The sequence below is a fragment of the Saccharomyces eubayanus genome, chromosome XV (assembly GCF_001298625.1).
Source record: "Saccharomyces eubayanus strain FM1318 chromosome XV, whole genome shotgun sequence".
NCBI lineage: Eukaryota > Fungi > Ascomycota > Saccharomycetes > Saccharomycetales > Saccharomycetaceae > Saccharomyces > Saccharomyces eubayanus.
The window spans coordinates 224,540-249,903 of NC_030974.1; the positions used below are offsets into that span (position 1 = coordinate 224,540).

A 25,364-nucleotide genomic window follows, 5' to 3' on the forward strand; every position below is an offset into this window, starting at 1 on the left:
AGACACATCGTATTATTATACCCCTCTAGTATCAAAACACTGTTCTATTCATAATCCAGTGATTCTTCTAGGTTTTTTTTACAATTTTTTTCAACACATCTCTAAAATTTCTTGACATATATTTAGAAGTCAATACCAGGTTATTGATAGAAGAAATCAAAAAAAAAAAAAAAAAGAAATAAAAAAAAGAAATAAAAAAGTTAACGATATTTAGTATGGACCACCAAGACAACTCGCCACCCAGATACAGGAACTCTGGCTCTAACAGGGCCACTGCATATAACAGTACTACCCTGCCTACGATGCCCAAGAGCGCCACACCCACATCGAGTTCGACGACTGTTACCACGCATTTGCACAATATCAAAGAAGAGGAGGCAAATGATGACGAACTCACCCAAATAGATCGTTCTTCGCCTCGTGTTTTAGGAAGAATCTCGTCTTCATCTTCGTCTTCGTCCAATATCGATCTGCACGATAACTTGGATATGCTACACGATATGGATAAATCAGCCACCAACCTCTCACTATCCACTCCTAATTTACATGAAGAAATGGGCTTCCGTGGCGACAAAGGTAATAGTAAGGAAGAACTGACTTTGTTGCCACCTTTACCCCACACGGGAGAATTAGAAATTGCTCCAAAATTTGATATCAATGAAGCCATTTTTGAGCAGGATGACATTAGTCAGTCCTCAATGTTGGAAACAGAAAATGTAATAGCGAACCTAACGAGCTCTACTCCAGATGCTACTAGGAAATCACAGGATTTCGCCATTATGACGCATGACAACAACATGACTGCTAACGACAATTCTGAATTAAGTGATACAATCCTAGATAATCAGACCTCGTTCGATCTTTCTAAAGCCCTGGAGATGACCAGCCATTCAAACATTCGCAATATTATTAATCCCGGTTCCGATGGAAGAACCTCAAGAGCCTCAAGAACTCCGATAAGCACTGCGACATTGAAAACATATTCTTCGTCACCTGCCAGTGGGGAACATGACGAAAACACAACTACATTCTCCTCCACGTCCGATCAGGCGGCTACCATACTGTATGATCCTAATAAAATCCTGAATCCCATCCCGGTTTCACCTTCTTCTCCCTATGAGCAACATCAGAGCGATAGAGCCTCGAGAGATAGAAGTAGATCTAATTCTAGCACCTTAGCTTCTACTCTGAGAGATACTATCATTTTAGGATTGCCCCAAAATAATAGCACTGTAGAAAGAAAGCTATCAAGAAAATTGAGTAATTTGAGTAGGAAAAATACAGGAACCTTTGAAGAACGTCTTCAATCGTTACCGCCTTTAAGTACCGAAAATTCAAGCGAGTACGCCATGGCAGCGTCCATAGATATCATCGGCTTACAACCTCCTGCCATATCCACGCCAGTGCCAAGTACCCAAACACCAATACCATTCCAATCCGAATCTGCTTTGACTAGCGAAGAAAAGAAAATGCCTTTTTTGAGAAGAGCCTCTAGTGCCATTTTAAGAAAAAAATCTGTCAAGAACGGCCCCAGTTTAACTAGACCAAATACACCAACTTTACCATCGTCTCAAACGTTCGATTCGGGATCAACAAATGGTCAGCATCCCTTGCTAATTCGACGATCTTCGAATATTGAATATAAACAACCAAGAAGACAGCTTTCATGTTCGAAGTCTTATTCTCGTTTGGATTCCGATACCAAGTTTGCTAACAGTAGTCGACCTTCCAAGGAAGTTTTACGAACCACTTCGAACCATGTGGAGGAGGTATATAGAAAGATATCTCTTGGCTCTAAGATCAAGAGAGGTTTCACTAGAATTTTAAGCGATAGTAATAGTAGCAGGGACGCTCTCGCTGCATCGCCCAAAATAGCAGTAGCAGGAGGAACCACAGCATCTCCTTTGTCCCCTATATCCACTGTAAGAAGTAGTCCGATAACGCCAAGCCCTAATGAAAGGAAACGAGTTTCAACGGATAGCGTAAGTTTGGTCAACCGAACATCAACATCCTACCCAAGGTCATCAGCAGATATTATTCCTACACTACACGAAGAACCCCAGGCTAACATTCCAAAAAGATCAGCAAGTAGAAATATGCTGTCTAGAAATCTTAGCAGGAAGAACATTTTGTCCGAACAGGAAACCAAGGGAAGTGAAATATATCTGGACAAAGAGGCGTTACAAAACTTAGTCCCGGTGTTTTCTGTCACAGAGGACACCCACCACATCAACCGTTCGTCTTTACAAACGCAGTCCACTATCAAATTGTGCATCGACAACCTAAGAAATAAAGAAGGCTTGAGATTGGATGTCAAGGAATACGTGGACATCTTGAGCCAGCAACAACGCAAGGAAGATGAAAGATATGCCATTTTGGAAAAGAAGTTCGCGTCTTGTGCGTGGTGTAGCGATAAAGATCTCCAGTACTTGAAAAAGAAACGAACTTCTATGAACAAAATATGGTCTGATTACGTACGATTTTACCGTGGAAAGTTAAACAGCCCATAAAGAAGAAACAGTCTTTGCTATATTAAGTAGCAGACACGCACAAATAAATATGGATATATATATATATGTACATGTAGTGGTCAGACATGCATATACGGCACGCTATCTATTCAGCGATTACATAGGTAGTTACGCACTCTGTGAGAAGTTAACATTTGCATTTTAATAGACTACTTTGCTTGGCTACTTACAACGAAGCCCTAGCTTTTTTTACAAACGTCTTGGTTTTTTCTTCCCGTCTCTTGCTTAAAACGCGGAAAAAATTAAAATATATAAAATTACGACCTGCTTCTTGTTTCTCTTTCTTTTTGTTCAGCATTCTAAAACACAAATAAACGGAAGCACTGACCACGAGATGGACTCCAGTTATGTGGGACTCCAGTCGGAGTGCAATGCGCAATTATTTTCCAGTGCGTGTGTCGCGCTGGGTTTAGTTGGTATTGCTTCTACATCTCAGAATTGAATGAAGCAGGAGAGAAGAATTTTACATTAGAATGATGAAAGAGGTAGCAATTTGCAACAGATTTTCATGATCGAATCAAACAAAGATTAACCTTACAGAACCGCTACACTGATACTAATGTATGCCTTCCTTTTTTGTATGCTTTTCATTTGGAAATTACTTTCATAGTTCTTGGACTTGCTTATACTTATGTAGAATGTAAAAGAAACTCCACTTGGATCTACTGCTATCACTGCGTACATCAGGTGCCTAGCTTTTATACTCTTGTTAAAATGTAGGTCGTCCAGGATGACTGAGCTGTATGATACACGTTAGCTTTCGCGTCCCATCACTTTTTCGAGTTATGTTAAGTTAGTAGCAATAGTGGTAGTACGCTTACACATAACTTCATATGCAGGCATATCATATAGAGTTGGGTAAGGTGTAGAAGAAAGTCGGCCAAAGATATGACCAGCCTCATAGATTTAGGCAGATATGTTGGAAGAACTCGCCATGAAGAAGACACCTCATCGAGCTCCAAAAGAGTAAAAGTTGCCACAGCTGATTTATCTTCCTTCCAGCCTGGCAGTATAATTAAGATCCGTTTACAAGATTTTGTGACCTACACTTTAACTGAATTCAACCTTTCGCCGTCTCTAAACATGATTATTGGGCCCAATGGGTCCGGTAAGTCTACTTTTGTGTGTGCTGTGTGTCTGGGGTTGGCTGGTAAACCAGAATATATCGGTAGAAGTAAAAAAGTGGAAGATTTTATCAAGAATGGTCAGGATATTTCAAGGATTGAAATCACTTTGAAGAATTCACCAAAGATTCATGATATTGACTTCATAAGTACACATGACGAAACAATAAAAGTTACTAGAATAATCACTAGATCTAAGAGGAGATCTGATTACTTGATTAACGACGAACAGGTATCGGAAAATGCAGTTAAAACCTTAGTCTCTCAGTTGAACATCCAATTAGATAATCTATGTCAATTTTTATCCCAAGAGCGTGTGGAGGAATTTGCTCGATTGAAGTCAGTAAAACTATTGGTAGAAACTATAAGGTCCATCGATGCAAGCCTGTTAGATGTACTAGAGGAACTAATGGAACTCCAGGCAAATGAACAGAGTTTGCAAAAGGACCTTGACGTTAAAAAAATGAAAGTCGTTCATCTGAGACAAGAGAGCGATAAACTACGAAAATCAGTAGAGTCATTACGAGATTTTCAAAAGAAAAAGGGTGAAATTGAGTTGCACTCTCAATTATTACCTTATGTGAAGGTAAAAGATCATAAGGAGAAACTGAATACCTATAAAGAGGAGTATGAGCGAGCGAAGTCAAATTTAAGAGCTTTATTAAAGGATAAGAAGCCATTTGCAAATACAAAAAAAACTTTAGAGAATCGAGTTCACGAATTGACAGAAAAATGTTCCTTAAAGAATGACGAATTTGTGAAAGCAAAAGAAAAAGTTAATGATATTTTTGAAAAGTTGAATACCATACGAGATGATGTTATTAAGAAGAAAACTCAAAACGAATATTATAGAGGTAGAACCAAGAAATTGCAAGCAACCATCATTGGTACAAAGGAGGATTTGGCGAGAAACCGAGAAATTCTAGAACAAACTCAATTGCCTGAAAAAAGCGTATTTGAAGATATAGATAACAAAAGAAAGGAAATCATCAACAAAGAAGGAGACCTCCGAGGACTTATTTCTGAAATAGATGCAAAAGCAAATGCCGTTAATCATGAAATGAGGAGTATACAGAGGCAAGCAGAGAATAAAACTAAGTCCCTCAATACAACTGATAAAATTGGTATTTTAAATCAAGATCAAGATCTGAAAGAGGTTCGTGATGCCGTGCTTTTCATTAGGGACCATCCCGAAATGAAGGAGAAAATTCTAGAACCTGCAATTATGACAGTGTCTGCTATTAATTCTCAGTTCGCAGCTTATCTGGCTCAATGTGTGGATTTTAATACAAGTAAAGCCCTGACCGTTGTTGACTCTGACGCTTACAGGCTATTTGCAAATCCAATTCTTGAGAAATTCAAAGTGAACTTAAGAGAACTATCTAACACTGATTCCAAACCTCCGGTGCCTATAGAAACAGTTCGAGATTTGGGTTTCGAAGGTTACTTATCCGATTTTATTACTGGTGACAAGAGGGTTATGAAAATGCTTTGTCAAATCAACAGGATACATACCATCCCAGTATCTAGGAGGGAATTGACGCCGGCGCAGATAAAGAGATTGATTACACCAACATCAAATGGAAGAATTCTTTTCAAGAGAATTATTCACGGGAACAGACTTGTAGACATCAAGCAATCATCTTATGGTAATAAGCAGATATTTCCCACTGATGTCAACATAAAGCAGACTAACTTTTACCAAGGGTCTATTATGTCAAATGAACAGAAAACTAGAATCGAGAGTGATATTGACAACTTAAAGAATGAATATAATAACCGAAAATCTACGTTAGACACATTGTCGAATCAGAAGAGTGATTATAGGCACGAATTATCTGAACTTGCGTCAAAAAACGACAACATAAACAGAAAGGCTCATGAACTAAATGAGGTTCGTAAAAAGTACACTATGAGGAAAAGTACAATAGGAACACTGGAAGAGAAATTAGAGGAGTTGAAACGTGAAGCCAGGAAGGATGTATCACAGAAGATCAAAGATATCGATGACCAAATTCAGCAGCAACTGCTCAATCAAACACGATTACTGTCCAAGATGGTCTCTTCGATGGAGGATTTAAAAAATTCTCAAAAGGAATTAATGACCTCCCAAATTTTCCAGTTTGAAGCCCAAAATATGGACATTTCCATGAATGATGTGATTGGATTTTTCAACGAAAGAGAGGCTGAATTAAAGCATCAATATGAGCATAAGAAAAAGTTCGTGAAGGAGATGAGGGATACTCCTGAATTTCGATCCTGGATGGAAGAAATTAGACACTACGACGAGGATACAAAGGAAAGATTGAATAAAGTAGCAGAACAATATGAAAAAGAGAGGAATTTCAATTTGCCATTCATTCAAGATGTTATCGATAAATTAGAATCCGAGATAGCTATGGTGAATCATGACGAATCTGCTATAACAATTTTAGATCAAGTCGTCACTGAGTTGAGAGAGTTGGAACAAACAGTTCCTCAGCAAACTAAAGATTTAGAAACCACTAAAGCCAAGTTAAAAGAAGGTCATGCCATTTTGGAACCTAAGCTGGATGACATAGTATCAAAAATCTCCACAAGATTTGCTCGTTTATTTAATAATGTCGGTAGTGCTGGTGCTGTTCATCTGGAAAAGCCAAAGGACTATGCTGAGTGGAAGATAGAAATCATGGTCAAGTTCAGAGATAATGCACCATTAAAGAAACTAGATTCCCACACGCAGTCAGGTGGTGAAAGGGCGGTCTCTACGGTCCTTTACATGATTGCCCTACAAGAGTTCACCTCTGCTCCATTCAGAGTCGTAGACGAAATCAACCAAGGTATGGACTCAAGAAATGAAAGAATTGTTCATAAGGCCATGGTAGAGAATGCATGTGCCGAAAACACATCTCAATATTTCTTGATCACTCCAAAGTTGTTAACCGATTTGTATTACCACGAGAAGATGAGAGTACACTGTGTTATGGCCGGTTCTTGGATTCCAAATCCTACGGAGGATCCAAGGATGATTCATTTCGGCGAGACCTCTAACTACTCTTTCTGAATAGCCTATTTATTATATATACATATACATGCGATCATGTTTAACAGTTGAGAAGATTCTTTTGATACAGCTAAGACGGTTCATAATGATAAGTGCATTGGGCATAAATGCAATTCTCGACAGGCGATTTAAACAAATCTAGCGCGCTTAGGAAAAGTTGGAATAGATTATTTTTATTAAAGGAAAAATACCCACAGAACAAAAGGTAGTCAACAAAAGGTTGAATGCACACATAAGTGTCCTGATGAGAATATGATCCTGCTGAGAATACCGACACGGTTTTATTGTTCATCGCTGAAGCTCACAAAGGGCTTGTCCCCATTGAAGAAATCCCTATTATCCAAGAAAAGAAAGGAAGATGTCCATCCATCTACACCTGTAAGAACTAGGTTTGCGCCTTCTCCGACTGGTTTTTTACATTTAGGGTCACTTAGAACAGCTCTTTATAATTATTTGCTGGCGAGAAATACTAATGGACAGTTTCTACTTCGTTTGGAAGATACAGACCAAAAAAGATTAGTACCTGGTGCGGAAGAGAACATTTACGAGGTTTTGAAATGGTGCAAAATAGATTGGGATGAAACTCCTGTAAAGCAGAGCGAGAGAAAATTGATCTATGATAAATACGTGAAAATACTATTATCTTCTGGGATGGCATATAGATGTTTTTGTTCGAAAGAACGACTGAACGATTTAAGGCGCTCAGCAATGGAATTGAAACCACCTTCTATGGCAAGTTATGACCGGTGTTGCGCACACTTGACAAAAGAGGAAATAGAATCTAAGCTAGTGCAAGATACGCCCTTCACTGTGAGGTTGAAATCGCCAGAACAGTATCCGACATTTGCTGACGTTTTACACGGTGAAATTAATCTTCAACCCCAAGTTAACTATAACGATAGAAGATACGACGACCTCATCCTTGTCAAGTCTGATAAATTGCCAACTTATCATCTCGCAAATGTTGTAGATGATCACTTGATGGGGATAACACACGTAATAAGAGGTGAAGAATGGCTCCCTTCTACCCCAAAACACATCGCCTTGTACAACGCATTTGGTTGGGATTATCCAAAGTTCATCCATATCCCCCTCTTGACAACTGTTGGTGACAAGAAATTGAGTAAAAGAAAGGGCGACATGTCCATATCAAGTCTAAAGAATGAGGGAGTCTTACCGGAAGCTTTAATCAATTTTTGTGCATTATTTGGCTGGTCTCCTCCAAGAAATTTAGCCTCGAAGAAGCACGAGTGCTTTTCGATGGATGATTTGGAAAAACTATTTAATTTGAACGGTTTGACAAAGGGGAACGCCAAAGTTGATGACAAAAAACTGTGGTTCTTCAACAAGCATTTTTTGCAGGAAAGATTCACAGACCCTGTGAAGTTGAAAGAACTCGTCGATGGGATCATGCCTTCGTTAGAGTCCAGATATAATGCATCTACGTTAAATCGCGAGAAAGTGTCAAAAATTCTACTAAATTGCGGTAGTTGCTTAACTAGGATCAACGACTTTTGTGACGAGTTTTGTTATTTTTTTGAGAAGCCTAGATACAACGATAATGACGGTGTTACAAAATTCCTCAGCAAGAATGAAACTCACCATGTTGTTGAATTATTAGAGAAGTTTGGACAGTTTAAAGAAGGCGCCAATGCGCAAGACGTGGAATCTATGATCGACACGATGTGCCGTGAACACGGCTTCTCTAAAAACGTCATATATCAAACGATACGATTTGCTCTTGCAGGATGCCATTCCGGCGCCAAATTAGCAGTCATGATTGATATTCTGAGTGTTAAAGAAAGTAACCAAAGACTAGCTGAAGGTTTGGAGTTCTTACAAAGCAGGAAGCGGTAGTTTGAGGTACAATCAAGCCATGTAAATACAGTTATATAAACATATTTCAAGTTATATCGCATCTCGACTAATGTTTAATTATTCTTTATTACTACTGATACGATTTTCTTAAAGAAGCTGGCCGAATGTTCTAGAAGAAAAATGTAGGAAGCGAATATTGAAAGTGAAATATAGGGATAAAGGATGGATCTACGTTTCATTGATGATATATAATTTGATGCCCTATTTGGTATAGAAATTGATATAATAAAGTTCGTGAACTAAGAAAACAAGACAGAATCAGTAGGAGAAAATAAAATAAAAGGATGTTTGCCGCAATTGCTTCAGGAAATCCTTTGCAACTTTCTGTAGAAGTCCCTAATTCAAGTGGATTACAGCATACAATTGTGCTTTCTCGAACCAAGCCCAAACTATATTCACACATCACATTATTTATACTTCCTAATGTGACCTTTCCACAGGATTTTGTAGCCACGGTTTATTTTAAATTGAGCCCTCAAGAAGAATTCAAATTGTTTGGATATTTGAGCGGAGAGAAACCTAGTGCAATATTCAAAGTGCAAATACCGAGCTCCAAGAGAGAACCTGGAGAAGCAAGTGATGGATTGGGGGAGATAGACATGGATGTGGACGATGGTTCGGGAGCTAATGACATGTCAGCAGATGGCAACGGTAGTAATAATATATCAGAATTGATTATTGGTATTTCCATTGAGCCTCGAGAGCAAGGGATGATGAAGCTAGAAGAGTGGAAGGCTAGTATGAATGGAGAAGCACAAAAGAACAATTCATTGGTTCTGTCGAGACCTAATTTGGGAGTAATTAGAAATATTACCACAGCGGGACAATTAGCACAGGTGTACCCCTCTTTGACACAAGAATTGGCCGCGAAGATTGTACAACATGCATATAACTATCTCTCGGGCTTCCTTGATAGTCAGGGCAATGTGCCCATTAAAAGATTCGATACGTGGTGGGACAAATTCAAGAACAGACTTGCCAATGACGGGACGTTTTTAGATGAAGTAACCAAAAATTAGGCGGGAATATACAAATATATATATACGTACTACTTATGCAATGACGATAAATCACAATTCATCTCTGAAATTCTTGATTCTGTGGGCCATAGGATTTCCAAAAAGCAAGTGCCTGCTGTCGATGAGTTTCTTATCGAATGAGTCTTGTTCAACGTCTCTTTCTTGTAGCCCATTTTCCAGATTGGATTGTCTGTGTTCGCTTTGTTGTGCTAACCAATTCAGGAAATCTTTGTTAATGGTGATATCATTCTTGAATACCTTTTTCAAATTGTACAAGGTCTCAAAGAAAGTTCTCGTGTGCAGCTCGTCTATGTCCTTGTTCTGGACCATTTCTTGAAACGCACTTGCCCATTCTTGCAAATTTTGTGACCAGTTTTCTGAATCCCTTTTATACAATGCTAGATTCGTGACTTCGTCTTCCTTCACGTCTGTTTTGAAAATCTTGCTAATTAGCTCCAAGACTTTTATTTGCAACTGTTTGTCCCCACTGTTTTCGTCATAAATACTTTGTAAGACTGTTGTAGAATATAGGGGAAAATCCTGGGACGTTATGGGTAGCTCGTTTAAAATGGATAAATATCTCTTGATCAAGATATTCGAGAATTTATGGTTGGAATTATTCAACTTTGACAAAGTGGCCATTATTTGGCTTTTTAAACTCGAAAAATTCACACTGATATATTCCACCACAGGTGGGTTATTTCTCACGCAACTTGTAATGACTCTAGTGCTTAGCTCTCTTAACGTTAGGGGTAATTCTTCGTTAAGACTGACGTTGGCTAAAAGGGGAAATTCATGGACAATGATTTTATAGCCGTGCTTGTAATCATGAGCAAACTCCATTACTCTATCGAACGTATCTTCCAGTACAGTGATATCGTGTGGAGATAAGGTCGAATGGGAGTCGAGGATGCTTCTAATTTCTTGAAAATCGCTGGAAAACTCGTAGTTATCGGTAGATGGTTCCGTGTTTTCCGATGAAACAACTAAGTCATATGTGCTGTTTTCACCTTCACTGTCATCATCGTTTAATTTTGCCTCTTTCGAGCCAGTTTCCATGTTGATTCTTATATCCAAGCCACCAGGCAGTTCTTGGCCCGGTAGTATGGGCTGCCAATCGTAACGAGGTTCGAAGATCTTCGGATAGCAACGGCCGTTGCCACAGATCGAATTACCTGAGATCTCCAGGTTTCCAGTATCGTCCACAGACATGGTTTCACTTCGAGGGTACACCGGCTGTATTATAGATTGAGATATTGTGCTCGCCACCAATTCCAAAGATAAAGCAGTTAAAACGACGGGAAGGACTCGGACCATGTTAAGCTTGTGTTTTTTGTGAGTGATTCTCGGTAGTTGTAATTCCCAATCGTTCGAAAATAGGTCTATATAGGTGCCAAGATGTGCTCGCAACTACGTGGCCTTTTCATTCAGCCTGGTCATTCTTATCTACTATGCTCGGTTACCCGAAACTGCATCTTAACTTGGATCTATCGACCCTTCCTTAACGGCCAGAACATCTCATCTGCTATTGGCATTGTGAATAGCTCACTGTCTTCAACCTCTAAATGTACCTTTCATTCATAGTTACGTTCCCGCTACGAAACTGCTTTGTATATAACAAGATTCTTATATGCATCTATATACCGTGCCACAGTGAGCACCCCTACTGATGTCTGGCTTCGGTCGGCAACAAGCCGGTCGCTTTCCATAATCCCACCACTGTCTTGTCTCTTTTGCCTTTGTGTCTTATCGTCTGTCGTTGTTTTCTTTTGACGATTATTCTTCGAGAAAAAAACTCCGCACAAGAATTTTTCATTTTTTTCGTTGCTTGTACACTATAAATAGGTAGGTCCCTGAATTGATCTGTCAACTGTGCTACATTCCATAAATAGCATTTAACAATTGGCTGAAACAAGCATTATACATCCGCTCGCTATACACATAGATAGACACACAGCTATGCTACTACGTTCTTTAACAGGTGCTCTTGCCTTGGGTGCCGGTTTGGCCCAGGCTGCAAGCAGCAACAGCTCTACTCCCTCCATCACGGTTAAGGGCAACGCCTTCTTTAACTCCGAGTCAGGCGAAAGATTCTATATTCGTGGTGTTGACTACCAGCCTGGTGGTTCTTCTAACTTGACCGATCCCTTGGCTGACTCCGCTGTGTGTGACAGAGACGTCCCCGTTTTGAAAGATTTAGGAATCAATACCGTCAGAGTTTATACTGTAGACAACTCACAAGACCATTCTCACTGTATGAAACTGCTCCAGGAAAACGGCATCTACTTGATCCTGGACGTCAACACTCCCACTAGTGCCATCTCTCGTAACGATCCCTCTTGCTCCTACAACGCAGACTACTTACAAAGCGTGTTTGCTACAGTGGACACCTTTGCTGACTACGATAATGTGCTAGGGTTCTTTGCTGGTAACGAAGTCATCAATAGCGTCAACACAACCAATACAGCAACCTACGTCAAGGCCGTGGTYAGAGACATCAAGAAATACATCAAGGCTAGAAAATACAGACAGATTCCTGTTGGTTATTCAGCTGCTGATATCGTAGCTAACAGGCAATTGTCTGCTGAGTATTTCAACTGTGGCGATGATGCGGATGCCAGAATAGATATGTTTGGTGTTAACGATTATTCTTGGTGTGGTGAATCTTCATTCGTTGTGTCTGGTTATGCCACCAAGATGAAATTATACCAAGATTATTCAGTTCCTGTCTTTTTGAGTGAATTTGGCTGTAATCAAGTCAAGACCTCCCGTCCTTTCACGGAAATCGAAGCTATATATTCCACTCAAATGTCTTCTGTGTTCTCTGGTGGGTTAGTCTACGAATATTCCAACGAAACTAACAACTATGGGCTGGTTCAAATCAATGGTGACAAAGTCACTAAATTAACAGATTTTGAAAACTTGAAGAACGAATACAGCAAAGTCTCTGATCCCCAAGGTGATGGTGGTTACAGTACTTCTAACAACTACTCTAGCTGTCCTGACTACGAAAAGGGGGTTTGGGAAGCTAACAATACCTTGCCCGCTATGCCAAGTGCTGCTTCTGCCTATTTCAAGTCAGGAGCAGGTTCTCCAATGGGAACTGGAATTGCCACACAACAAAGCTGTGATTCTGACGATGATGAAGACAGTGACGATAGCTCCTCTTCCTCTTCTTCTGCCTCATCTTCAAGCTCTTCCGAGTCATCGTCGTCTACTTCAGAAGCCTCTTCATCTGCGGCCTCCACTAGTGATGCAAGCGTGGTGAAATCTGCTTCATCTGCTACATCCTCTAGCCAATCTTCTACAAAATCAAAAGGTGCAGCCGGGATAATTGAGATTCCATTAATTTTCCGTGCTTTAGCTGAAATTCATAACTTGATCTTATAAGTTTTTTGCTCTCGTCCTTCATTTCTTCCAGTTAACGTTACTTACCCTTAAAGTTCTTCAGGTAAAATTACCATTGATACCATTATAAAACTTCACATGTATAAATACATATATATATATATATATAGACCTATAAGCACTCTTTATGTTCTCACTTTGTTTTGGTCAAAACACATACTATTCTAAAACGTGTTTATCCATCTTGTGTAACGCATCCTTTACGCTTTGTAACTCCACTTTCTGTCCACTAACGCGCAATCCAGAAGCAACGTTCTCCAGGATTAACGAGACGGAGGCCGGATCATCTGTATTGATCGGTTCTTGGAGACTTTTATTCTTCTGCATATGTTGACGAATTTTTTGATATGTGCAACTGATTGGTATATAGTCATTTGCATTGGAAGCCACATCCGATGGGGTATTCTTGGCGTTGCCTATTTCAGGCAACTTAATCAGACTATAATTCATATCAGTTTGTTGTTTATTGGCATTCGCTGGCACTGAACTACTGGCAGAACAGCAACTTGAACTACGTCTGTTAGAAAGCGATTGGCAGAAATTCATACTGTTAGGGTCTGATCTACATTGTTTACAGCTCCCAGGTATCCATGATCCATCCTCTATGGTGATGGGTTTGTTCTCACTATCATCGATTTCCTTGTCTCTTTCTTTGTCTTTACAGCAGGTTGGTACCGGTCTCTTACCATCCAATTTTATTTTCTTACTTGCAAAACATCCCGGAGCCAAAGTGGGTGCAATGGTATTGTCCTGCCCACAACACTCAGTTGGTTCTACCATTTGTTTCTTCTCACAGAATTTTGTCTTCTTGTTTGCGTTGGTGCTGCTACTACATAAAGACGACGGTGGACTCGTATGGCCGTCGAGAGATGAGTTCCTTGAACTAAACTGTTTACTGCTAGGATATTGGTATTCATTAACTGTTTCAATCTCTGATAAAGACTGATCCGTTGATATTGTGGAAATTTGTGATGTTAAAGGAGCTTCATCGGCTTTCCTTTTCTTCAGATTTACAGCACCCATTGGCTTGAAATTCTCTATCATTTCTGTTATCGAAACGGGGTTTTCTGCCAAATTTTGGGCATTTGATTGTGGTTGCTGAAATTGAGTATTCGTAAACCAAGGCGACGTTCTTTGTAATTCGCTATTTAGTGCTAGCGATGAATGCAGCTTTTTCTTCGTATCACGTAGCTCGAATTCCAACAGTTTGTATTTCTTATGCCAAGTGTCAACCAAATTTTGTAACTTCTCCACTTTGTCCTCTAGAACTTGAATCCTGGTTGTCCTACGTTCCCTATATGCTCTTTGAGCGTCTCTATTTTGCTTCCTTCGTTTTTCTACGTTATCAACACCGTTTTCATCGCCACTTGCAATCGTGTTTACCTCTTTATCTCCATCATCTTTCGTCAGTTCGTGCTCACAGTCAGCTGTAATCATCTGCCCTTTCTGATTACAGGTTGGGGCCTTTTTTAACTTGAATGACGGCTTCTTGTTAGCCAACGCTTCAGCACGTTTGTACTTCGGCTTACGTCCGGGTTTCAGCCGCTGAGGCAACTCCCAGTTCTTGGATAGCTTAATAGATGGCATTTCTGATGTATTTTCATCCGGAGATGATGGGGGTGGAGACGAAGAGGATGAAGATCCGTGTCTAGGCTCTAATTTAAAGCACTTGGGCTTTACGCTAACCGCTACAACAGTTCTTCTTTGACTCATGGTTCATCGAAAGTGTTCTCGAATGGCAGAATATGAACACTCGGTTGGTGATCTAGCGTCTATTTCAAGGATGGCTCAACAGAAGGAGCAGAGCAAAGTGTCAATAATACAACTATGGAAACTGAGCTTAAATGAACCTTCAAAGCTCTTACAACTGATGTGTATAGATCGGAGCAAAGAAGTAGCAACCGTGCTTGTTTTCTACGAATGGCGAAGTGTTGTTTTTTTCTGCATTCTGCTCTCTTCATCTTACAGTATATTACTAATTTTCTCTCGAGCAGCTTTAGTGAGGGCATGCCGATGAAAAATTCACCGATATATGACAAAACGGCACATGAGAATGCTGATTAAGGAGTCATCTGAAAAGGACCCTAGTGGATTAAAAAAATATACAGGTCTTGTAAAAGAAGAATAAAGTGATAAGTTAGATAGGTTGTGTATTATATACATGCATAATAATTTAGTTCTGGGAGCAATGTTCGGCTGCGGCTGAGTGTAGTGTTTATGTCTCTCCTAGGCCTTTTGATCCAATGATTAAACAATCATTGCCTTAATTAATTGGGGTATAATGATGTTCGTTTTTTTTTGTTGTTGTTGTTTTCGACCTTTCCTTTGTTATTAATCTTTCTTTACAACAGAAGTCTTTGCAGCTTGATCGGCTGGGATAGGGGGCACAGACTTAGCTTCTTCCTCCTCGTCTAAATTGATATCATCAGGGACGTGTTCTCTCGAAGCTCTTTGCTTGGCTTCCTCTTCTTCCTTTTTGATTAGTTCTTCTTGTTCCTTCAAGACGTTTAATTTGAATTCATTGTCGTCAGAGGTCTTCTTCTCGCTCGTCTCGGCGGTTTCAGCGGAATCAGCAGTGGCGGTTTCCTGCTTTTCTTCTGCTTGGGCCTCAGTCATAGTTGTTTCTTCCTTTTCGTTGATTTTGACTAGCTTAGGAGCGACTGCGGGGCTGGTGGTGACTAATGTAGCGTCCTTAGATGTAGTATCTTTATTCGGTATGGCGGTTTCTTTTGGTTTAACTGCTTCTTCTTCTCCTTCTTCCTTGGCCTTCTTTTCAGCAGCCTGCTTTTCAGCTTCAGTTTCAGCGGAGGAAGACTTGGATTCAGATACGTCCAGTTTGGCAACATTATAAACGGGATCTGGGATGGAGCTTAGTACCTGCAAGATACCGTCGTAGTACAAATCTAACAGGTCATCATACTTGCTCTTGGTCTCCTTTTTCTCAGCCAGGGGCGAGAAGGCCTTTGAGTAGTTCTCCTTTGGAAGCCCACCAAACGTGAATGTAGAACTCAAAACCATCAAGACGGATGGGATTTTTTGTCTCAATCTCAGTTCCAACCAGACTTTTAGATTATCGGTTAAATCCTCTTTGGACGCACCATACGCCTTCATACCACGAGATACACAAGCCTGGTATAGCTCTTCCTGGGATAGACTTTGAACGCCCTCGTAATCGATGATTTTGTCGTCGTTCATTATGTCTTTTAGTTTGGAACGAATTTGATAACGAAGCATGTTATCGTTACCAAATGGTCTTAAAGACATGAATTTGGACATTGCCGCCAGCTGCGGTCTTGACAAATTGTCCAAGACGGAATCGTTTTTGAACATTTGCGCAATGGCGCTGATTTCGTCGTGTTGGAAAGACATGATTTTACCTTCCTTCGCAGAATAAAGCTTTTGGAAGAAATTCAAGAATTTCTGCTTTTTCTCTGCGTTTTCGATAGTATTGTAAGTGATCAAGTTAGATTCCTCTAAAGTTTCGTGCAAAAACTCAGAAGTCTTCTTTCTGATCTCGATCAGCTTATTTCTCTTAGCCTGCTTATCCTTACCGGATTCGTAAGTGGATGGTAGTAAGTTGGGGAAAAGCTTCAAAGCAAAGGGCAAAAATAGTTCGGCGAATGGAATGATAAGGAATGCTGAAAAGGGAACCAGTCTGAAAACATCACCCATTGTCCTCTTTAGCTGGTTCCTTTCTCTTCTGGATAGTTCGTAACCCTGAGCAAACTTGACCAGCAGCTTAGTGGAGACTTTCAGTTCGTAGCCCAAAAGCTTCGTACCGTTAACGTAATGCTTCAATGCATGCTTCACCTTGACCATAAGCGTTTCTTTGGGCTTTACAGGAGCATCCGTGGACGTCGAAGCTGCGGGCTTGACGGCGGTCTTTGTCTTTTCGGAAGAGTAGAACCTTAACGACGAGTAGCAGTAAGGTTGTAGTTCTTGCGTCCCCGAGGGCCAATGGCACATGGGAGCAGTGGAGGCTATCAGCCTAGGGCCTTGAAATTTGATGAGGTGCAAGCTTGCTTGGCGTCTTGCGACACATGACGTTCTCGATGCAAAGTTCAACATCGCGTATTGTCCGTAGTGTAAAGATAGTGTGTGTTATGTGCAGATTGGAAGACGCTGGGCTGTTTTATCCATCACTGTGGCAACGACTGATCCATTTATTTGGAGATGATTCAACGAATAATTTTTCACCGCGGGATTATCGCCCAAGACGGTTAATTGAGGGTAATACTGGGGCTAGCTTCTGGCTCTCATAGCTGGTGCGGTTATGTGGATATATCTATTGTATGTGCGTGTACGTATGTATTTATGTGTGGGGTGTCGATACGTGGTGGTGGTTTAGAGGAACTTGGTCGCAGTCCTGCCACGGGCAGCTGGACTTGAAGGCTCGTTAAGTGCAGTTACCTTGCGAGATTCCGGGTACACCTTGTACCCTTTGTTTCTGCGATTGAACCAGTTGAACCTCCAGCACAGCTCATGGGCAAACAGTTCGCCGAACCCGAGCATCATGCCGTTGAGGAACGGTAAGAGCAGGTTGATAGAGCAAGAGCCCATAAAAGACACCAGGCTTTGTACCAGCCGGCCCTCGTCGGAGTCCGGCATTCTCTGTATCTCCATGTCGCGTTTCTCTTGCGACTCGTCATCCGAGCTGCTTTCCCAGAAGCTTACAACCTCCGTCATCTCTCTTGCGTGGTGTGATTATACTGTGGGGCCTTTCCACTTTCGCTGTAGTTGTGTGCTATTGTTTAATTTACGGCTGTTTTTTAGCGCTGGAGTTTTATTCGTTGGCAGTGACCACAGAGTCAAAAAGCGTCTCCACCTAGTAGTAGAGAATAAGGTCGAATGATACAGAAATAAGAGGGCCGCAGTGCGCAAAGGCGCCTACCTTCCCATTTCTGGGCGATTATCTGATGACGGTTTCGTAGTCTGATGAAGCTGTCCATCAGTGTAATATCTCTTGTTATCCTAAAAGCGGTATGTAATCGTGTCCCAGTGGCCGAGTGGTTAAGGCGATGCCCTGCTATTTCCTCAGAAAAGCAATTAGGCATTGGGTTTTACCTGCGCAGGTTCGAATCCTGTCTGTGACGCATTTTCTTTTTTATTTTTTTCATTTTGCATCTATTTAGTCCTTTCATATCAGGTTTTATCCTTACTATTTTTCAGTCATTGTTAAGGAAAGTGCCTGTTCTGTTGTTCTCTACGCTGTATACTCCTGCTACTTCACACCTGTATCAGACTACCTCCAGTAATGAGCCTACCCATCAGTAAGCTGATTGAGCAGTATCGCTCCACGCAGGATAATGACCTCAAGTACATGCTCTTGAGGCAGAACATCGAAATCACCGATATAGAGGATGAAATGGTTCCTCTGGTTAGGGACTTGTTGCTCCCGATATTGGTGGAGGAGCAAGACATGGAGATTCTGAATTTAGTAGCATTTCACGTCTTCCCCGGTTTGGTCCTTTCTTTAATAAAGAGTAAGGCTAACGCAGCCGCTACACAGCTGGGATGGGTAACGAGCTTGGTATGTGACCCCATATTGAACGAGAGTATGGTTCATGAAAATCGATCGTTCATTTTGATTGAGACGCTAAGAAATATTTTGCAAAAAATCGAAAGCGCTTCTCATCTCAATTACCGTCATCCAGTGACCAATTCATTTGAGTTTATTACTAAATTCATCGTCGAAATGAAAAGGCATATGCGTGAGATTGATGAGGCCCAGCTCTCGCACTCCCTTTCTGAAGGCAACATGCTAATTTACATAGAGTCGCTAAATCTATTGTTGAAGTTCTACTTCTTTTCAGACACGACACATCCTTCGCTAACGATCTCGTTGCCATTTGATATTTTGAATGACATTTTTACTATTGCGCAGGATTATTCGACTACAAACACAAACGAGAGTATTGACAGAATAACTGAGAAACTACTGTTAACGTCCACCCAATTGACGCATCCATTGGACCTAGAAAGGCTTTGCTCCAAGATTGACTTTAAAACCCTATTAGTTATTTCACGAATATGGTACAAATTCGGCCCCATGATTAATGCGCTATTTACCGAGCGTCTATTACCAGGCCTGTTATCTCCCACGTATGCGGAAGAAGGATACAGCGTCGAAGGCATTTTGGAAATGATCAATAATTTCTACCCGTTCTACTCTATTCGTAGGCTAAAGGATGATAAATGTCTATTATCTGATTCTACAGTCGCCCTTCTAAGAAGAAGTTTGTTTGACATACTAAACACGTTAAATCGATCATTTACAGCAGCGCACAATGAGAAAGTTGATGATTACCACCGAGTGGACGATAACGATGACGGATTTATCTCTGACAATGATCCTGAGCAGCAAGCATACCTTGATGAATTAGTATCGGACAATGATGATGGAGATCTGTATGAGCAAGAAACTGATGATGATCGAGCTGATGATGAAAACTTCGAAAAAAGTGAGGAGACAACGAAGGATCTCACCCAAATAAACGAAATCCTTTCCATTTTTGCTGAATTGCACTATCCTCAGGAGGAGCGTTTCCCCAAATTGTTGGCTGAGTTACAGAGCAAAATTAGCATAGATTCATCTTTGATTGGCAAAATTCTTTCTCAAGATGCATGCGAATCGCTCACTCCTGGCGGGAATGAGATTGATCTGGACGAAATTTTAAATGAACTGAAATCCAATAAGTTCGCCAGAAAAAACGATACTCTTTATACACTAACCCGTTGCCTTTCATCACAACTTTCTTCAGATTTGTCTGTATTACAATTATCAATAGAAGTCGTTGATCAGTTATTGGTTAAAAATCATTCCGATAATATCACTAGAGGTGAGCAATTCCAGCTGATCAAATTAGTACTCCCTCACCTGAAGACTAACAAATCCTTTATTGATACATTGAAAGCAGGAAACTTTACCCAAAAGATTGATGAAGGCGTGACTTTGAGAACGATGATCCTGTCTTTACTACTGCAACTACTCCCACTGGACTATTCCATGTTAGGCGAGGTCCTGCCCACTATTGCAAAATATTCTGTCAAGGACAAGGATTTGACGGTAAGGGATTTATCTTTACAACTACTGAATCAAATCCTAAGCACACATTATAACCACTTAATCGGTATTGATTGGGACTGGTACAGCAATGATTTTTATCAGGTTTTGCAAGAAACTTGTATTAAAAAGGATGTYGATACCGAACTCTTACATCAATACCCCCCTTATTCTCACATTTAAATAGTTATTTTTAATAGCTAATACGTCATTCATTTCTTTTTTTTTGTTTTGCATTTTTTTGTTTCCCTTTAGTTTGTGTCATCGACATCTACCTGCCTATGATGATTTATATTGAATTTTTTTTTCTTTGATCTTGAGAGAAGAAGATTGCACTATATATGTAAGCGTAGAAAAGGCCATGTACAAGATGTCGAAACTAGCAATATACTCCCAGCTAGGCGATTTTACAAATTTAGAAGAGCCGCCGGAGCCCAAGGAATTATTCCAAGACCTTGGTAGCTTCCCTACTTTTGCCAAGATACATTTATCAAGCACTCAAAGATCAACAAACTATAGTGAGGCCTTGTGTCATTCCAGGCAGAGTTATCCTGTCACACTGTCCAAAATGACGTTGCAGGAGCAGAGGCACAATATGTCCACGGTTCCGTTACAAGAAAAGGATCAGATGAAAATTTACGATGCTTACAAGGTGATAGACATGGGCGATCACGTTTCACCGGAATCCCTGCGTTTGAAATCAAGAACAGCATTCGAAGGATCCCATGTAAATAAGGCACGCTCAAAGACAGAGGGATTTTTTAACGAGCCAACTGTACTCAATTCAGACTTCCAAGCACTTTCCATTGCACAAAATTCAAACGTCTTCTTGTATGAAGACTACAAAAAATTCGTTTATCGACAGCTAAATATGTTCACCTAGTGGCACTTTTCCTTCTTGTCTAGCACAAATTTTTTTATTTATTATTGGACGAGTTTCTTTGACAATTACTCTTTGCAATAAAGTTGTCTATGTGTAACTTTTCTGACAAAAACTAAATAATAAAATGTAAAAGTATAAGACGGTGAGAAAAATCAACCTCCTTGTCTGATTAAAACATTTAGTCTAGCTTAGTCGATCATAACCTCTTAGTTTAGAACATTAGGAAATAACTAAACTCTCTTTCTTGATAATTAAGTATTGTAATAATTACTGTCATTTCTACTGCTGGTTACCCGGAACCATTCCGCAATTTAAAGTGGAAAGTATGGATTAAGGTCCTACAAAGAACTACATTTTATTCTCATTGACATTAACTACCATGTATTGCATACAGTTTTCCAGCACAGTGGGAACTTCTATATGCGTGTTGATAGATTATGCTTAAAAGACACGGATTATTTTGGTTAAAGACATGTCCCCGTCTAAATGTTCTTCAAAAATATTCAATACTTATACCTCATTCATTTATTATTCGTAACGTTTACCAACGAAGGCAGTACGCGAAGGGAAGAAGAAACCAGGTTGTAAAGAAAGAGTTAAAGCCACTTAAGTTTCCCATTCCAAATTATATCTCCGTAAATAAATTAGCCAATTTGCTAAACTGTCGCGTGGAGAAACTAATCAAAGATTTGACAGCACTGGGCTTTGAGAATATTACAACAACTTACATCCTATCAAAAGAATATGTTGAACTGATTTTACAAGAATACAACTTTGCACTTCCGAGTCTCTCAACATCTACTAATTTGGACAATGTTTATGATGAGCTAAAATCTCCTGTCAATCCAAAGTTATTAACGAAAAGACCTCCTGTGGTGACCATAATGGGCCATGTTGATCATGGTAAGACAACTATCATAGATTATCTGAGGAAATCCTCTGTTGTTGCTCAAGAACACGGTGGGATCACACAACACATTGGTGCCTTTCAGATAACAACTCCAAAGTCTGGCAAAAGAATCACATTTCTAGATACTCCTGGTCATGCAGCCTTTTTAAAAATGAGAGAGAGAGGTGCAAATATCACTGACATCATTGTTCTCGTGGTCTCTGTTGAAGATTCTGTTATGCCGCAGACGTTGGAAGCCATAAAACATGTCAAAAAGTCAGGCAATGAATTGATAATTGCAATAACGAAAATAGACAGGATTCCTCAGCCGAAAGAACGTGAAAAAAAAATTGAGAAAGTCATCAATGATTTGATTAGTCAAGATATTGCAGTTGAGAAAATCGGTGGAGATGTTCAGGTGATTCCCATAAGTGCCAAAACCGGCGAAAATATGGACCTCTTAGAGGAATCGATTGTGTTGTTAAGTGATGTGATGGATATTAGAGCCGAGAATTCCCCTAAAACTATTGCAGAGGGATGGATTATCGAAAGTCAAGTCAAAAAGCAAGTTGGAAATGTAGCTACCATTCTGGTTAAAAAAGGCACTCTACGAAAAGGCAAAATTCTGATTTGTGGTAACACATTTTGTAAAATCAAAAACTTAATCGATGACAAAGGTACACACATTCCTGAAGCAACACCGTCCTTTGCTACTGAAGTATTTGGATGGAAAGATGTTCCACATGTTGGAGACGAAATAATTCAAGTCAAGAGTGAAGCGATTGCCAAAAAGTTCATTAGTAAGAGGCAAGATCTTGTCGAGGTTCAGAAAAACTGTAGTACCGTTGAAAGGTTAAACGAAGAGAGAGCTTTAGCCAAAGAGAATCACCACAACAAAGATAAAGATGTTGATTCAGAAAGTCAAGATGCCACACAGGACAATAAACTGGACGCCGGACCTAAAAATATTAATTTTATCATCAAGTGTGATGTCTCTGGGTCTGCTGAGGCAGTCTCAGAAAGTATTTCTTCGTTGGGGAATAATGAAGTGAGATGTAACGTCATATCTTCTTCTGTCGGTATACCTGCTGAAAGCGACTTGAAGATGGCACAAATAACGGATAGCACAATCCTGTGCTTCAATTTGGGTAATTTACCCAGCGAGGTAATCAACAATAGGGCTGGCATCAAAATAAAACAGTACAATGTTATCTATAAATTAATCGAGGACGTAACTGAAACGTTGACTGAAAATCTCAAACCAATTTTTGAAAAAAAAATAATCTCAACTGTAGATATTCGTGAAATTTTTGATTTTAAACTGAAAAAGAAAACAATTAAAATTGCCGGTTGCAAAGTAAATAACGGTATCATCAAGAAGAATTCATTGATTCAAGTAGTTAGGGGTCCTAATGACGATGTCATTTTCKATGGAACGCTCTCAACTCTAAAACATAATAAAGATGATGTAGCAGAAGTTTCAAAAGGACACGAATGTGGGATCACATTTGAGAACGCTTTTGAAGGTTTTAAACCCGGTGATAAAATTTTGGCTTATGAAAATGTGAAAGTTCCTCGTTATCTGTAAATAAGCACATCTAATAGTTTTCCTAAAACGATGTCATCAATGAGTAACAAAACAAAATAATAAGCACACGAAAACTGTACATATGTAAAAACACGTATATAAATTAATAAATACTTGTAAATTATCCACTTATTGAAAGACAAATAAGATAAATGGCTTCCTTTATTAAGTTCTCGATTCCCATTGGACCTTGACACATTCTTCTACATAGCCAACACCGTGTTCATCAAATTTAGGTATGTAATTTTCGACATCGGTAAAAACAAGGATGGTGCCCCATTCCATTCCATTTTCAACAGATACTGTCTCCTCCAAATCAAAAATCATCTTTGGCATTAGCTGCATTTCAAAAATTCTTTGGCTTGATGGGTTGTAACCAGGTCTTGGCAGCGTTGATAAGATATCAATTTTGGTTTCAGCATATAGTAATGGTCTCCCACCTAAGTCATAACGCAATACTTGTAATGGGTTGTAACCGACCACCTCTTGAAACTTTTGGAATACGTCATCATCAAGAAACTTGCATAACTTTTCCGTTCTTGGGTCCAACTTAATCGGGTCTTTTTCGAGATCTTCATCACCTGTTAAATCCAATGCTTCCTGGTCAATCTTTAAGTTCTTAGGTAGTTGCAAATGTGCTGGCTTTTTATTCTTGAACGTTTCTTCCTCAACATATAATAGATAACTTTTGAAACATCTAGTTTGATCATATTCTTTGTCCTTTTGTGAATCGTGCAGTTTTCTGGCAGCCTTTGCAGAAGCCTTTGCAGATTCTTCTTCTTTATTTTCCCCTTCCTTTTGCGATATACCTGATTTGGTGCTATCAACTCCAAATGGGTTGGTAGCTGTAGAAGGATTTTCGAATGGGTTACCTGAAAATGCATTAGGTGTAGAGTCAGAGTTGTTTGTAATGTCAAATGGGTTATTTAGGAAATTTTTACCCAACGAAGCTGAGGCCATCTTCTCAGAAAGCTTATCATCGTTTTTATTCTTCTTTACACCTCTTATACAACGCACTGAATTGCCCTTTCTTTGACATTTGGTACAAAGGAAGACATATAGCACTCTATCATCTTGGGGATTAACATAATTCATATTATTAACGCCAACTCGCTGTTGAATGGTACTCATTTGCTCATCATCTAATGGTGAAAAAGCTTGTAGCAATAACTTCATATTATCGGCTGATTTACAAGCACCACATTTCAATAGTTCAACTGGTGGTTGTGAATCTGGATGCAGCCATTTGGGCTCACCGCCAATAAAACTGTCCTCAATCAATATTTCATCAGTTTCTTTAACAGGTGTATCCACAACCGCTAAAAACACGTCTCCAGGTTTACTAGAATAGGATTCATCTTCAATGTCAGATGGCGGCAGCTCTTCAATTTTAGACATAGTAGAGAAATTAGATTGATTGCTAGGTTTCTGCTGTTATTACTTGAAGGTAGTATAACTCTTTTGATAGAGAAAAAAAGATGAGATGAGGCCACTTTAAAATATTACATTTTCCGAACAGCCCAAATTTTTTTTAACTCGACCCAGTATTTTCAGTGCAAGTTCCTGAAACAAAAGCCACTTAACCACGATCGGTACATCATGGTCGTTTTGATATATCGCTAGCTATACATAAGTATTTTGCAATAGTTTGGTACAAGAAGGGCAAAAGATATCCAAAACTGTAGTTTTTCACTTGATCATCAGACAATCATTATTCAAACTGTAGGGTACAAAATCGGCAAGTACACCCGAGGTGTAAGCCTAGGAGAGAGAGATAAAAGACTAAATTATTGTGCATAATCCGTCTTTCCTCTAGGTTTTTAGACAGGCTTTATCGTTTCAGAGCGGCCACGTATGAATGTATTCTGTTCTTAACTTTAATCCGGCTGAAGAGGAAGTTCGAAGGTGTATTTAAGTAGGCTATACTCGTGGCTGTGT

The 25,364-nt window shown here is 39.7% G+C and overlaps 13 protein-coding genes and 1 non-coding gene across 14 annotated transcripts; 9 read left to right on the forward strand and 5 right to left on the reverse strand.

Annotated features, from left to right (window-relative positions):
* Positions 1-215: 215 nt before the first annotated feature.
* DI49_2365 (uncharacterized protein) lies at positions 216-2,510 on the forward strand (the record flags this gene model as incomplete). The annotated part of the gene is made up of 1 exon (XM_018365496.1): positions 216-2,510. The coding sequence occupies one exon, from the start codon at positions 216-218 to the stop codon at positions 2,508-2,510; it is 2,295 nt and encodes a 764-aa protein (XP_018221751.1).
* Positions 2,511-3,419: 909 nt separating this feature from the next.
* Positions 3,420-6,698, forward strand: SMC5 (DNA repair ATPase SMC5; the record flags this gene model as incomplete). The annotated part of the gene is made up of 1 exon (XM_018365497.1): positions 3,420-6,698. The coding sequence occupies one exon, from the start codon at positions 3,420-3,422 to the stop codon at positions 6,696-6,698; it is 3,279 nt and encodes a 1,092-aa protein (XP_018221752.1).
* A 252-nt stretch (positions 6,699-6,950) lies between these two features.
* On the forward strand, positions 6,951-8,555 carry MSE1 (glutamate--tRNA ligase MSE1; the record flags this gene model as incomplete). Its single annotated transcript, XM_018365498.1, has 1 exon — positions 6,951-8,555. The coding sequence occupies one exon, from the start codon at positions 6,951-6,953 to the stop codon at positions 8,553-8,555; it is 1,605 nt and encodes a 534-aa protein (XP_018221753.1).
* A 305-nt stretch (positions 8,556-8,860) lies between these two features.
* Positions 8,861-9,595, forward strand: OPI10 (Opi10p; the record flags this gene model as incomplete). The annotated part of the gene is made up of 1 exon (XM_018365499.1): positions 8,861-9,595. The coding sequence occupies one exon, from the start codon at positions 8,861-8,863 to the stop codon at positions 9,593-9,595; it is 735 nt and encodes a 244-aa protein (XP_018221754.1).
* Positions 9,596-9,646: 51 nt separating this feature from the next.
* On the reverse strand, positions 9,647-10,912 carry SIL1 (Sil1p; the record flags this gene model as incomplete). The annotated part of the gene is made up of 1 exon (XM_018365500.1): positions 9,647-10,912. One exon carries the CDS (start codon positions 10,910-10,912, stop codon positions 9,647-9,649), a length of 1,266 nt encoding a protein of 421 aa, XP_018221755.1.
* Positions 10,913-11,554: 642 nt separating this feature from the next.
* Positions 11,555-12,985, forward strand: GAS5 (1,3-beta-glucanosyltransferase; the record flags this gene model as incomplete). The annotated part of the gene is made up of 1 exon (XM_018365501.1): positions 11,555-12,985. One exon carries the CDS (start codon positions 11,555-11,557, stop codon positions 12,983-12,985), a length of 1,431 nt encoding a protein of 476 aa, XP_018221756.1.
* Positions 12,986-13,162: 177 nt separating this feature from the next.
* DI49_2371 (YAP7-like protein) lies at positions 13,163-14,716 on the reverse strand (the record flags this gene model as incomplete). Its single annotated transcript, XM_018365502.1, has 1 exon — positions 13,163-14,716. The coding sequence occupies one exon, from the start codon at positions 14,714-14,716 to the stop codon at positions 13,163-13,165; it is 1,554 nt and encodes a 517-aa protein (XP_018221757.1).
* A 618-nt stretch (positions 14,717-15,334) lies between these two features.
* MDM38 (ribosome-binding protein MDM38) lies at positions 15,335-17,071 on the reverse strand (the record flags this gene model as incomplete). The annotated part of the gene is made up of 1 exon (XM_018365503.1): positions 15,335-17,071. One exon carries the CDS (start codon positions 17,069-17,071, stop codon positions 15,335-15,337), a length of 1,737 nt encoding a protein of 578 aa, XP_018221758.1.
* Positions 17,072-17,347: 276 nt separating this feature from the next.
* MIM1 (Mim1p) lies at positions 17,348-17,689 on the reverse strand (the record flags this gene model as incomplete). The annotated part of the gene is made up of 1 exon (XM_018365504.1): positions 17,348-17,689. One exon carries the CDS (start codon positions 17,687-17,689, stop codon positions 17,348-17,350), a length of 342 nt encoding a protein of 113 aa, XP_018221759.1.
* Positions 17,690-17,995: 306 nt separating this feature from the next.
* On the forward strand, positions 17,996-18,096 carry DI49_2374. Its single transcript is given in 2 exon segments — positions 17,996-18,033; positions 18,051-18,096. It is a non-coding gene; the product is annotated as a tRNA-Ser (tRNA).
* A 161-nt stretch (positions 18,097-18,257) lies between these two features.
* On the forward strand, positions 18,258-20,249 carry LAG2 (Lag2p; the record flags this gene model as incomplete). The annotated part of the gene is made up of 1 exon (XM_018365505.1): positions 18,258-20,249. One exon carries the CDS (start codon positions 18,258-18,260, stop codon positions 20,247-20,249), a length of 1,992 nt encoding a protein of 663 aa, XP_018221760.1.
* Positions 20,250-20,427: 178 nt separating this feature from the next.
* DI49_2376 (uncharacterized protein) lies at positions 20,428-20,949 on the forward strand (the record flags this gene model as incomplete). Its single annotated transcript, XM_018365506.1, has 1 exon — positions 20,428-20,949. The coding sequence occupies one exon, from the start codon at positions 20,428-20,430 to the stop codon at positions 20,947-20,949; it is 522 nt and encodes a 173-aa protein (XP_018221761.1).
* A 437-nt stretch (positions 20,950-21,386) lies between these two features.
* Positions 21,387-23,426, forward strand: IFM1 (translation initiation factor 2; the record flags this gene model as incomplete). The annotated part of the gene is made up of 1 exon (XM_018365507.1): positions 21,387-23,426. One exon carries the CDS (start codon positions 21,387-21,389, stop codon positions 23,424-23,426), a length of 2,040 nt encoding a protein of 679 aa, XP_018221762.1.
* Positions 23,427-23,591: 165 nt separating this feature from the next.
* Positions 23,592-24,824, reverse strand: TSR4 (small subunit rRNA maturation protein TSR4; the record flags this gene model as incomplete). The annotated part of the gene is made up of 1 exon (XM_018365508.1): positions 23,592-24,824. The coding sequence occupies one exon, from the start codon at positions 24,822-24,824 to the stop codon at positions 23,592-23,594; it is 1,233 nt and encodes a 410-aa protein (XP_018221763.1).
* Positions 24,825-25,364: the final 540 nt, after the last annotated feature.